General features: G+C 29.2%; 1 protein-coding gene across 9 annotated transcripts in view; it reads left to right on the top strand.

Moving 5' to 3' along the window:
- Nucleotides 1-13,595, top strand: part of LOC143255612 (uncharacterized) — a 47,179-nt gene extending 33,584 nt beyond the window's left edge. For 2 of the 9 annotated variants that reach the window (XM_076511537.1, XM_076511547.1), the window contains exons 3-7: nucleotides 5,210-5,290; nucleotides 7,870-7,920; nucleotides 8,615-8,670; nucleotides 11,408-11,513; nucleotides 12,498-13,595. In XM_076511537.1, coding sequence (XP_076367652.1) covers nucleotide 5,290; nucleotides 7,870-7,920; nucleotides 8,615-8,670; nucleotides 11,408-11,513; nucleotides 12,498-12,532 — 249 coding nt within the window. In that variant the 5' untranslated portion in view covers nucleotides 5,210-5,289 and the 3' untranslated portion in view covers nucleotides 12,533-13,595. Of the gene's footprint in view, nucleotides 1-5,209; nucleotides 5,291-7,865; nucleotides 7,921-8,614; nucleotides 8,671-11,407; nucleotides 11,514-11,646 lie in introns of all 9 variants that reach the window. The other 7 variants (XR_013030749.1, XR_013030746.1, XR_013030762.1 and 4 more) reach the window with 6 other exon arrangements.
- The last annotated feature ends 764 nt before the right edge of the window (nucleotides 13,596-14,359 follow it).

Below are 14,359 nucleotides of genomic sequence, written 5' to 3'. Positions count from 1 at the left end.
GTTATTAGTTCAAGTAATGCCTTTTATTTTGATTCTTTTGTTTTGAATTTCGCGCAAAACTACACGAGAGCTATCTGCACTAGCCATCCCTAATTCAGCAGTGTAAGACTAGAAGGAAGGCAGCTAGTCATCACCACCCACCGCGAACTCTTGGGTTACTTTTTTACTAACGAATAGTAGGATTGAGCGTTACATTATAACGCCCCCACGGCTGAAAGGGCGAGCATGTTTGGTGTACGGGGATATTTTGTTTCTTGGAAACATATGTAAATGACTCATATGCCTGTATTTTTAATTCAAAATTGACCTAAAATATTTTCAGGTGGAACTGATAAATTAATACATTGAATAATTTTATGGGATTAAACAGTAATCTTGTAAAAATTGTGCTGTTTCTCCGATAAACAGGAAATACAGCAAAATTATGTATTTGACATTTTTAAGTAATAAAAACTGGAGGATAAAATTGGTATTTATGCGAAAGAAAATAGGTAATTTTGCATTCATTCCTATAACTTTTTTTATTCAAATACGACATCCGTAAAAACCTCTGCAGCTATAAACTTCATTTGTATTGAATTACAATTTAATATGAAAATTATAAGTTTACACGAATATATAATCACTAAATAACCATTAGAAATTAAAAATAGTATAATGAATAATTAAAGTGGTGTCCGCAAAATTTTAACACATATTTGATTGCATAGTGACCATAGAATAACGTATAGGATGTTGTTGTGGCGCATATTGTTAAGAAAATAAAAGTGAATTATTAGTCGCATACACGTGGTAGTAAGTTTTCTTCTAGTTCACTACAAACTATGTGAATCAACGGTAACTCTTGAAATACTTCAGAACGACTATAAGATAAACTCCATTTATAATGATTAATTTATTATACATCTGAAAAAAATTGTTCGTCTTTGGTTGTTTAGGTTTCACCAGAGGCACATTGAGACTCACTGTATATGTACAAGAAAATTTTATGATATGGTACAAAGTATTTCAGAAACTAACGTTAGAAGTGCTTATTATGCTTTCCAACTTTTCCATTTAGCATATCAAGCCTTTCTCTAAATGTAACTACTACAAACATTCACTCATCTTCACAGCATTTATAACACTGTCACGCATGTAAGCTGTGTGTTATTTGATCCTCATGTCAATATGTTGAAAGAAGTAAAAGCAACTTATGTATATAATGACAATACGTTTTTGAAAACTGTGTACCATGTCCAGAATTTCCTGAATAAACTAACCATTTTCAATGTGCCAGCGATAAAATTTAGTTTCGCAAGACGAGTAGTTGTTGATCTGCATTCATTTTAAATATGTAGTTTTTGTTTTATTTTTTATAAGCACCTTGTGTTTAACCTTATTATGGAGTTTCAACATTTGAAGAAATATCTAGACGTACAACCAAACGGATATATAAATACAATAATGTACCTTACAACCATTGTTCAAGCCGCGTTGATCTTTCAAAGTTTTCTTAGAATAAATTACGTGTCTGATATATTCACAAAGGCTTGAAACTAATCGGTAATATAATAATATGTTCTGGAAAACAAATTTCAAAGCGTTATGGATTGGGTTAAAGGATCGTGATATAATTATTAAAGCATAAATTATTATTTAATGTAATTAGTCACACTTCCTGCTCAGTCGTAGAACTGGTCGAGAAATTCCTGATAAGAGTCAGAAAACAACTTTCCATTCTCACCATCCCTTTTGTATAATATGACTCGAATAATCAGTGATGTCGAGAAACCCACTTGTTGAGAAATTGATATGCAAAAACGGCTCGTTTGGGTTGAGAAAATATTTTACATAGAAGAGCGAACAACGTTTCGTGGATATTTTTATTGTGGGCGTCAGAACTTGAATTGAGCTGAAAAAGAATTTAGATTTATTCCAAATGTCGGACAAGGGAACCATCACATTTATTTTGTTGCTCTACTCTTCGCAACTTCTTCCAGTTAGTATTTGGGCTGATTTTCTTCAGATAGCAGACATTATTCTCACACTACCCGTGATTGTAAACATTTTCCAGTGGATTGGATCTTTTGAATTTCGCGCAAAGTTGTTGTTAAGGGCTTCGCTTGCACTGATATCATCTCAACCATTGCTGTGTATCCTACACGACTTGAATATTTCTGATATTGAGGTAAGGGCCTTTTCGGTACTGATTGTAGCAAATATAGTGTAGCTGAGAGTTTACTGCAATAAACGTTTTCGTTATATTCACTCAATTTTGTATTAATAACTTTTTCGCGCAAAGTTACACGAGGGCTATCTGTGCTAGCCGTCCCTAATTTAGCAGTGTAAGAGTAGAGGGAAAGCAGCTAGTCATCACCACCCACCGCCAACTCTTGGGCTATTCTTTTACCAACGAATAGTAGGATTGACCGTCACATTATAACGCCCCACGGCTGAAAGGGCGAGCATGTTTGGTGCGACGGGGATTCGAACCCGCGACTCTCAGATTACGAGTCGAACGCCTTAACCCATCTGGTCATGCCGGGCCGTGTGATAAGTGATGATACCGTAATATACACAGAAAAATGAATATATCAAGTATATAACAACATTAACAAACACGATATCTTAATATAAAACGTCTATGATATAGTGTTGATTTTCGAAATATTTGTATTAACGCTCTGTGAATTTCATACATAAAATTAAATTTCAAGTGATGTTTAGAAATATTTAAATGGGCAATATAAAGAGCATAGTCACAAATATTCACACACGCACATAATATATGTGTGTGTGTGTGTTTTGGTTCGCGAATATTTTGATATATTGCTCATAGATATAGTAAAGATATGTTCTACTAAAAATAGATAAAACACGAAAACCGATCATAGAAAAAGTCATATGGATAAATACTTATCCAAGTTTAATTTTGTATCCCATATTATATATATATATATATATATATATATATATCTTTTAGTGAAAATGAATACATTTTAATGAAGTTAAATAAGCAAAGTCACAAGGATTTGTTTGTTTTGTTTAATTCGCGCAAAGTTACTCGAGGACTATCTGCGCTAGCCGTCCCTAATTTAGCAGTGTAAGACTAGAGGGAAGGCAGCTAGTCATCACCACCTACCGCCAACTCTTGGGCTACTTTTTTATCAACGAATAGTGGGATTGATCGTAACATTATAACGCCCCCACGGCTGAAAGGGTGAGCATGTTTGGGGCAACAGGGATGCAAACCCGCGACCCTCAGATTACGAGTCGCACGCCTTAACCCACCTGGCCATGCCGGGACAAAGTCACAAGGAAGTACTTTGTTACAAACAGCAAATCCAAGCCTCTGACTAATTATATTAGTTTGTTATAACTTAAAAAAACAAGCCGAAACAAAAATAAATTAAACAAAAAACGCTACACTAACTGAAAAGATCCTAGGGTACAAGTTATAATGTAGGATTATAAAATGTAACCTAGGTTTTGGAGGTGCCTGCGGAATAGAACCTACAATGCGTTGGGGATGCACCGTCTATCAGTCTTAACCTCCATTTGCCAGTCTCACATAAGAAAAAAAAAGAGTAGCAACAGATATAGGAGTAGAAATTAGGAGAGCAAGATGTGGGTGTTTAAGCCCACAACATCCCACATCTATACCCTTCATTGCTTGCAGATACTTATGGGAAGGTGACTGCTCTTCCAAGTAAAGAAATAAAAAAAATAATTGAAATTAAAATAAGAAAATGGGGTACTACCATTTGGGGGTAAGTAAGTTAAAAACTAACCTTTCGGAGTTAGCATTCCAGCCCCCAATATAGTAGAAAGGCACTAATTGACAGCATAGCAAATGAACTATACCAGCATATAGCGTCCCATCCAACTATCCAAACAAATTAGTATAGCTCCGAACAAATTAGTATAGCTACACACACACCCACATACACGAGTGATAACTACCACCCTGTTACAACAAGAACAAATAAACCATATCCAAATCACCAATGTTTGTCAAAATTCGGATCTATTTACAAACTAGTTATTAATTCAATACGTGTTATTAATGTTCTAGTTAATGAGCTTCTTAAATTCATTTAATTAAAAAATTAACTTGCATAGGCAATAACATTTTATTTTGGCCATTGGAAGCAATAATGTGTTTCAAATTCAGCAAAACAATCTGTAAATTAAACAACGCAATATATTAACATTGTACTTCAAAATTTTAATCTCACATGTACAGGTAATTAATGCTACTTAATCCGTGTAATAATCTTGTTAAAACCCCCATTGTTTATCTATGATAATTCATAAATAGTGTACAGAATGTATTTTTCTTACAGGTAAAACTTATTTCAAATGTTTGTTTGTTTGTTTTAGAGCAAAGTCACGCTCAGTTACTTGCTGTTACACCACAGGGAATCAAATTCTACATTTTAATGCTGTAATATTGGAGGGATTATTTTAAAATAGATGTTGAAGTGTTGTGAGTTAAATGTGTAATAAAAATATAACAATGTAGGTATCTGATATGATTTTGTTTATACCCCAACCATTAAAACTGTTTAAGAATACTATTTCATGCATCTAGCTTCTAACTTAAGCTATCAACTGACAAAGTAGAAAATAAACAGACATTTGCCCATAAAAATAACAAAACCTACTCCATTACCCTGTGTTATAGAATTGTCAACTTTTCTCACACCATGAATTAGATTAACAACGATAACGTCACTGAATAAAGGAAAAGAAGCTTGTCACAAACTAGTTTAACATTGAGAATGTTATTTAATAAAGGTGGGAAGCATATTAAAAATTGAGTTAATGTCATCAATGTCACTTCATAATGGTAGAGAAGCATGTTACAAACTAGGTTAACATTGTAAATGTCACTTCATAAAGGTAAAGAAACATAAACTGGATTAGCATCATGAATGTTACTTCATGAAGGTGAAGAAGCATGTTACATGCTGGGTTAACATCATAAATATCAGTTAATAAAGGTGGAGAAGCATGTTATAAAATGAGTTAACATCATGAACACCACTTAATGAAGTGATATTTATTCTTATGAGCTTTAACATAAAAACTTTTGTTTAACTGAAGATGAACATAGTTTTTGTTATGATTGAGTTTTCGTTTGTTTCTGAGTTACATGTATGATAAGATTAGTGTAAAATGGAAAAATATATTTACAGATAAGTTTTCTCTTTTATCCATCTAGTTGGATGGTTTTTCAAACCATTGGTTGATGAATGAATTACAGAGCACCAGGGAGGATCTGAGAAAACTGAAACTCGTTTAAGTATGCTTTGTCTGGCTGTCCTTAAATATAACATATACATGACAAACATAACTATTAAGTTTTATTTATTTTGAATGTTTAGTTAATTAATTTGTATGTATCTATAAGAATACCTAATTAAAATAACAATAGTAATAGTTTTCACACAACACTAAATTGTGTGATCGGCCAATTTCATATTAAGCCACATGGACTAAGAAAGATGTGAGGTAACATGTTTGAAATATGTTGATTTTTGGTCCTGTTTTGGGGAAATTGCTTACTTGTAATTAAACTCATTTCCTATGTTTTGATGAATTAGCAGAGAATAGTACAGAATAAATGTCATCCAGTGAGTAAAATAATATTATAATTTTAGCAAATCAAAAGCTTTAATATGGAAAATCTTGTATCATTTGGATCATGAATAAACAGGAAGTTTGATAAATATCTGTTAATTCTATAGCTTGTATTAAACATTGAAGTATAAAATGAAAGATGTGAATGAGAACATCTGGAGAACTTGATGTTTATCTGCATGAAAAATTATTCCTCTAGTGTTAACAGTCTTATGTAGAATTTAGCATAAAGTAACTGTATTTTACTTTTATATGACCACAAAAATTGTTTGAGCAAGTTGTTAATGCTCTGAAAGAAAGGTAATTTTGTATTGAAGAGAATTTTTTTACCCTAGATTTAATTTACATTTTCTAAACAATTTCTTGTGGTCTTGTCACATTTGATTACAGGGTTCTTAATAACATGCATGCCACACCCACAAAAATATAAAAAAACAATACCATGAAAATTGAAAGTAATATTTATAATTAATGCTAATGTAATCAATGTTAATGTATTTTACATGGAAGATAGGAAATTTAACCAAAGTTATGTAGTTAGTTTTTACAATGATTGTTGTAAGAGGCAAAAATTGCTAAAATTATTTAGCACATAATACAATATATGGACCTCTGCCAACTACGTACAGCACAAAGTAATTTGAAGATTAACACAATAGTTTTAGTAGATTTAAACTGTCACACTTAGCATACTATTTATCTACATACACTGTATTTCATTTTCCAATGATAAAGTGTAAGTGGTATTGCAAAATTTCTCAATATCAGGAAAATAGATATAACATGGGCTCTAGTAACTGTAAGCAATTAGCTTATTACTGCTATGTAGGGTTAATTCTCAACCTCTTCTTTATTCTTGTGGAGTAGTTGTGTTATTCCCAGAATTTAAATTAGTTTAATGAATTGTTCTTTGCTCTATTATTCTTCCAGTTTTGGAAATACCATTACGAAGAATGTTAAGAAATCTTTAACAGAAAATAAACATTCACTTTTTAATTCTATTATTTGTACTGTGAAATGTATTATTATAAATATTTTATTGTTATAAAAATTGACAGATAATTATTTTTTATGTTGTTATTATGAGAAAATTTGAACTTGTAGTGTAGCTGCAATCATCTATCAATGAAAGATTTTCAGAATTGAATGAACTCTTTCTTACGGTTACAAAGGTTTCTACTTGTCAAAACTTAAAATTTTTGCTGTTTTAGTTAACCATTTTTTTTACCTGTGGGTTATTTGATATGTGATCTTGAAATAAATATACTTTTATTCCTAACTCTTTAAATATGATAACATAAATTTTTGGCCCCCAGTTGTTCAGCGGTATATCTGTCTGTGGACTTACAACGCTAAAAACTGAGTTTTGATACTCAAGGTGGGCAGAGCACAGATAGCCCATTGTGTAGCTTTTTGCTTAATTTAAAACAACAACAACAACAGAAATTTTTTGTTTTTGGAATAAATAAAAAATTTACAACTATAAAATCAGTTTTTATGTTAGTAGACTGATGATACATCATTCAAAAGGTTTTCAACTTTTTCAAGTTCCATATACATCAAACTTACTGGAAAGTTATAATTGTAATTGAAACATGGTATAAATACCAGATGTTCTATGTATATTTCAAGAACAATATCAGGAAGAGGTTGAAGATTTAAAGAGACTCTACACAGAGGCTCGGAGAGAATGTGAACAAGTGCTTAACCCTTATGCTATGAAACTTATTCATTATCTTTTCAAATGCATTATACATCATGTAAAGAGTAACATGAATATTAAAATTAACTGCAAGTATGTTAATAATTTTTTAATAGTGAGGTTTAACATTTCACTTATTCTGAAGAATATAATTGAATGGATTGCTCAAACTAGCAGTTCTCAGTCTGTGCTTCACAGCTCCCTTCAGGTGCTCCATGAAACTGTTGCATTCTACATATTTCATTCTGATCCATTGAGATAAGGAAAATATTTAGTGGTCAGCAAGCCACAAAGTTTGAGAACCATTAATTTAAACTTGTTCCATATTTATTACTTTCTTCCTTGGAAATAATATATTATTTATGCTTTTATTCTCAATGTGTTTTAACTTGTATGATTATAATTTATATCTGTTTTCACTTTCAATTTCAATATGTATATTTTAAATATAATACTTCAGAGGCTTGATAAAAAAATTTAGGATATAAGCTTACATTTAAATTAGTCTAATTTATCAAAACATTAATCTCCCAAGAAAGTGTCATACTTCTGTGTAAAAGAAAGTGAAGAAGTTCCAAGATTTATCCAATGTAAGTATCTTTTATTTTTAGTTCTTAATGTCAAGGTAGATGATATTTCTATTTACCATGGATGTAAGTAGTTCTTGAGTAGCCTTCAGTTTATTTTTCAAACTGAAGACTGTGTAGTTTTGTTTCCTCTTAAGAAAAAAAGTCCCAGTCTGTGTAATATTGTTTATTTCTTTGAATTGAATATGCTAAACAAAATTGACAAGAAAAGCTAGAAGAATGATTTGCATTCTCCAAAAAGTTAAAAATAATTTTTTTTCTGGCAAACTGTGTTCAACCATTGCAACTTTATAAGGATTTGTGTAAAAAAAAACTGATTAGTATGAAGTACAAAATATGTTACCTTACTAAACACATTTCGTTTTCTATTTCTTAAAACTTGTAATGTGTTTTTAACACTGTTCAGAATATTATTGTTGTTTAGAAAGTGCTCAAAGATTAAAATATAATTATGATACTAGCTATATTACTATACAAAATTAGCTATACCACTATAAACAAATTTGACACAAATTACTTATGTGAAATTTTAAACTAAACACAAATTCAAATTGTCTTATGATTTGTCATTAAAAACATTGAGGTGGTTAATAAACAAAATTCTAAGTTAAAAGGAAACAAAGGTCATTAACCATAATTTTAGCCAAAAGTTAATTGTTCCTTTCAATTATTTCTTCAGTAATTTTTGTTCCTCTAGTGGTTCTGAAGCATGAACAAGAGTTGGAAGCTTTAAAAACTGAGTATGAAATAAAGGTAAAATATATTTTTTTTAGATCTTAATTGTTTTAGGTATTAAGTGTATAACTTTGAGCAAACTATGGACTATTATAATTTTTTTTTCTCATATTAGGTTTCTAGAGAGTTTGTATGGTTCTGCTAATATCAGTATTTGTTTTCAGTAAGTCTTCTGGTAAATTATATACACATTAAACAGCATTTTTTCACAAAGTTGCTTTTTTCTAACATAAGCTTTAATAAACTATTCAAGAACACACCAATTTCTTTCACCTGAATTAATTTGTAAATTTTATAATTATTTTGAATTTTTACAGATTTGTCTAAGTGTTTTCTAAATTTAAAAAAAATCTTATAAAGTATTTTTTGCTCATTGTGGATAATCTACAGCTGAATAAAACCTTTAATGGTGCAGTAATTGAAATTAAAGATTTCTTTAGAAAAAAAGGAAAGGCAGAATTATTTTATGTTTTCACAGAAACACTTTAGTATTGGTGATATGCTGAATCATGAAGTTTGTGTCTTTAAATCATTCAACCTTTACTATCAAAGGTATATTCACTACTGTGTTTTCTGATTAAATTCAAAGCAGAGAGTGGCTTTTAGGAAACTACATCATATTAAGCATCTTGTTCTCAGGGATCTGCAGACCATGTTTTTCTTTAAGAACCAAAGCATCTAATATAGCATTACAATGAAAAATATTCTGGTATTTCAGCCTATTTTTGTGCATTAAATGACAAATTTCCCTTATATACATCTTAATTTTTATCCACATATTTGTTACATACCTTTCACTAATATTTTATTACAATATAATAAAAATATAATATTTTTCTAATGATTAACCAGCACATTTATTAGGAATTCTTGTTGTTTTTGTAACGTTCACTACTTTTGATGTACAAGTAAATTTCAGTGCATCTGATTATAAAGAAAAATTATAAAGCACAGTCATATGCCAGTTATTTGCTACTTAGATACACTAAACTTTCCAATACATAACTTTGTTTATTAGTAATCATGTATTTGCAATAATGTAAATAATGGGTATATGACTGCAATATGTAAGTAATAACCAGTTTCATTTTTCTTTATAGTTACTTGCATTAAATTTTACCAGTTATAATGTTTAAAATAATATTTAGTGAATATAATTTTGCAATGTGTAAATTTAATACTAACCCAAATCCTTTATACTGCCTATGTTTTGTGAGATATTGTTAACAATGTAGGCACTCAAGATTATGTTTTATTGGTGTTTTAATGTATGGATTTAGTATTAAACCAAATCCATAATACTGGCTGTACTTTGTGAGAAATGCTAACAATGAGGATACCAACCAAATTATTCATTGCAATCTTGTCATTATAGATTTCAGTTCTGAAGTGTATTGATATAACATTTAGTTTTTCTATGTAACTTGTTATACCAGATTGCCTTCAGTAATGTATATGTAAAATTATTTTATTGTGATTTATATAGTCAACTTATTTTTGGTTGGAATTCCTTAAAACAAATTATTACATTATCATATTGTGGAAATGGTTGAAACCATTAGACATTTTTATTTTTAAAAAGCCAGTTAACCAGATGTTAAGATTAAAGCCCAGTAGTTTACTTAACCATGTTATGTACTGAAGCTCAAACCAAAATGGTTTCATAAACATGTTAGATATTGTAGCTTAAACCTTGGTAAATTACTTAAACATTATAAAAAACAATCTTTTACATGCACCTTTTTTATTCAAGTATTGCATTTTCAAGTCTTAACTGTTAGGGAAGGATAAAGTTTAAGTTCCAGGTACTTGTTAAGAAACATAATGCAACGGTCATATTGTTCTATATTATTTGTCAGAAATAGTGAACACTATTATCTACGTCTCAAGATTTTTAATCCATATTATCTTATTATTAAAGCTTAACTTGAAGCTACAGAATTTTTTTACTGTATTGTATTTTTTTAGTATTTTCTATTCTTCATTTAAATGTATAGATTTTTCATCTTAACACTCCTACGAAAAGTGAGGCCTAATAGGCCCCAGAGCAACTTGAAAGGTTATTAATATTAGGCTAATAAATTTGTATTTAAATGAAATTTCCATTTCATTTCATTAAATGAAATATTTTTTCATTTATTCCTGTTGGTGTTAAAGAAATTAGTTGTAGATATTAAACCATATATGTCAAATGCAGCTTTTGTTTAAAATATATATTACAAATGCACTGAAGGTTCTGCCATTCTATTCTAAGAACCATATAGAATAGATGACTTCTTTAAATATATTGTTCAGAAATACATAAATATTTAGTCTTATGTTTTCAGTCACATATCATTTTTGAATTCCAGTCCATTCTTGACAGTATTTAAATACTTTCTCACTAATCCCACATTTTTTCTGTCGTGTTTAGATTTATGGACTTGTTTATGTACAGGATTTATTTATTAGTAAACAATGTGATACAATTCACGAAGATGAGAAATCCTAGGAAGTTGAAAGTACTTTATTTTAATTGAAATTTTAATACCCATATCAGCTGTCTTTAGAATACAAACAATGTAACAGTTTCTCTTTGCCAAATGTTTCTAATATAGGTTAGTAGCAAATATTGAACTAATAGACTTGTAAGAAAAGGTAACATACAATATTTGATACACATTCTGTGGTATGCATAACAATCTGTTTTTCAGCTATTATTGTTTTATAGTAATATTGTTGTTATGCCATGTTTTCATTAAGTGCGATGTTACAGATTGTGGAACTTACTGAACACCACGTTACAACTGCCAGAAACCTTCAACTTAGACATTCTTCTGAAATTGAAGCCTTAAAAAAGCAACATAGCATGTCTCTTAAAGGTCAGCAGGTTTACTACATAATGTTGTTTTATAAAGTTGTTCATGCTTCTAAGGTTTTGTGTAGTTAAGTGTAACTTGATTAAAATTGAAAATAAAAGTCTTTACTCTTAATAAAATACCTCTTTTTTTATAGGTAAAGAAGATTCTTAGTTTCTGATGTGATGAAACAATTTTAAGCTGATTTTAATGCAGCAACAGAGGTTGTGGAATTTTTACTGTTTAGAATATTTTTCAATATGATTATTTCATTATGATAATTCTCTGTCTTTCATGAAATTTTGATTTTGAAAAAAAAATTATGAAAAGATGATTGAATAGAGACACCTACTTTCTACATTTCTCCTTATAAATGTTTTGAAGACTCTCCTATATTAGGGAGAACATGTGTCAGAAAAATATTTCAGAAAGTTATAAATACAGTTCCAACAATTTGTATTTTTTATGATATATTTATTAAACTGTTTTCTCTCACATAATGGTTATGATAAAGTAAAACAAAAAAAAATCATAATAATTAACAAGAAAGAATTTTACAAGACAATATGGGATTTTCTTTTGTATGAGTGAAGGGGTATAATGTTAATTATATTGCACCATTAGTTTGCAACAAGAAAAGCTTTGGGTAGGAGTTAAAATAACTGGAAATGAAACAATGAATTCAATAAATCCATAGACATATCATGATAATAAAAACGAGATAAAATAAAAAAATAATGGTTGGTAAATCAAGTCAAAAATTAATAAATTCTAGTTCTTTTAGCAGGTGAAACTGTATTTCACAATGGGAAAAGAAGTACACAGTTATAAATTTAAATTATTTGAGCTTTCTACTGTTTGTTATGTTAACTTTAAATGTAAATATTCTAACATTTCAATGAGTATTCTATTTTACGTTAATTCAATAGTTATGATTTTTAAATCTGATTCAGTTTAATTTTATCTTAATACATCAGTATTTTATTATTTCTTTTTCATTATTTCTAGGTTATTTTTACCAAATATTAATAAGATGTCTATAAAAGTAAGTTGGTGTTCCTCTCATAAGAGAACAGAGAGACACAAGGAAAATATTTTGGAAGAAGAAAAAGAAAAATTACAATAAGGAACCAATATTAAGAATGCCCACTGTGTGACCTAATAAACTATGCTAAACGTTTTTTTTACAATAAATATATTTGAATATGCTCATATAATGATTAATGTTACTAAGAACTAAATTTCTACTTAATTGTTAATAACAAACTTACATGTTCCTTTAAATAATTAAGTGATATTACTTTAGTTTTATGTTTTTCATTATTTTTATGTACATAGCATGTATGCTATCATACACACAGTAATTATAGATAATTTTATTTTAATAGTCAGATACCAATGGGCTAATTAAAATCTGTGTACATTAGGTTAGTGACCTAGCTTGAGTAGTAGACAATGCAGGAATCCTGTTCCATTGGTTTCTTAGTTTGACTAAAACATGCCATATAAATTGAGAAAGAAAGAGAGATTTTCAAGCCTTAGCTGAGTGCTTTGAAGCGTGGCTTGTTTGTATGTATGCATATATATATATTAAATTGAAAAGTTGGGACATATATGAACTTTGTCTCTGTTGGTATAATAACCATACACTATCATAAAGTAGTGGGTAAAAAAAAGAACTTCCATTATATTTGTTAAAAGACATTACTATTAGACCTATCAACTTTTTAAACATTACATTCTTAGTCAAAAATTAGAACAGTGTATAGTAAAAGTATTCAACCATACTATACATGTCATATTTATTGCTAAGGGCCTGTATAGCTCACTTTCGAGTTCTTCTCACTGGCTGTGATACAGCAAACACAGCAGTAGTCAGAACACTATTTATATAAGCTATTTAATACAATAACAATTTTAACTAAGCAATGGCAAGTTAATCTGAAAGATTGAGATAGTTATGTAAAAAAATATTAGCCAGGAGGTAATAAACATATAGCATAGTAGAATATTTTGTATGTATTGAAAGATGAAATGACTTAATTATAATATAAAATGCTTTCATTCCTATTGTGTATATTACAATAAATAATATAATCTATATTACTTACAGGTGTTCAAAACTGAAGTACTTTCTTTCCTTCTTTATAACATTATTTAAAGTCATATAATAATATTAAATTAATATTCTGGTCCTAGGTCAGAAAATTTCACTTGTAAAATTTAATTATAAGTGTAGAACTGGTATTTTTAGAAAAAAATTATTCATTTGAATGATGATTAAAGATAATTGATAAATATTATGTTCATAAAATGGGTAAATATCAGGTATTTACCAATGTCAGTTACTTTACTTACTAAACATTACAGATTTCATTTAATATTTACTTTACATTGAATATCATTTTAATTAAAAATCTAGTACATTTCCTCTACAGATGTGGTAACAAAACACATTAAACTAAAGCTTTTGTATATGGGTGCTGAAGTATTTTTGTGTGATAAACTGAAGATCAGCATTAAAGTCAAGGAACTGAAAGTTTTTCTGTAGCTTATGCACGTTATTTCTCATGCATAAATTTTACAACACATCTTGATGAGAGAAACATTCTGATTATTATGATAGATTTATTAATAAATTGTAATATTTATCAGTAGAACTAGAAAAAACATTCATAGATAATCTAAATGCAGCTAAACTGAGAAATGAAATTACAATTCAATCCTTAAAAAAGAACCAGGATGAATTTCATCATCAGCTTGAAGGGCTGCAACATGAGAAAGAGACAATGGAAGAAGCACTAAAACACGATGCAAAACCTAAACTACAGGTTTGTGAGCTGCTTAACCCACATAAAATTAAGCCATAA

This window comes from Tachypleus tridentatus, chromosome 1 (assembly GCF_004210375.1).
Source record: "Tachypleus tridentatus isolate NWPU-2018 chromosome 1, ASM421037v1, whole genome shotgun sequence".
NCBI classification, from domain to species: domain Eukaryota; kingdom Metazoa; phylum Arthropoda; class Merostomata; order Xiphosura; family Limulidae; genus Tachypleus; species Tachypleus tridentatus.
The sequence above is the reverse complement of the archived record's forward strand: the minus strand, read 5'-3'. Positions and strand labels throughout refer to the sequence as shown.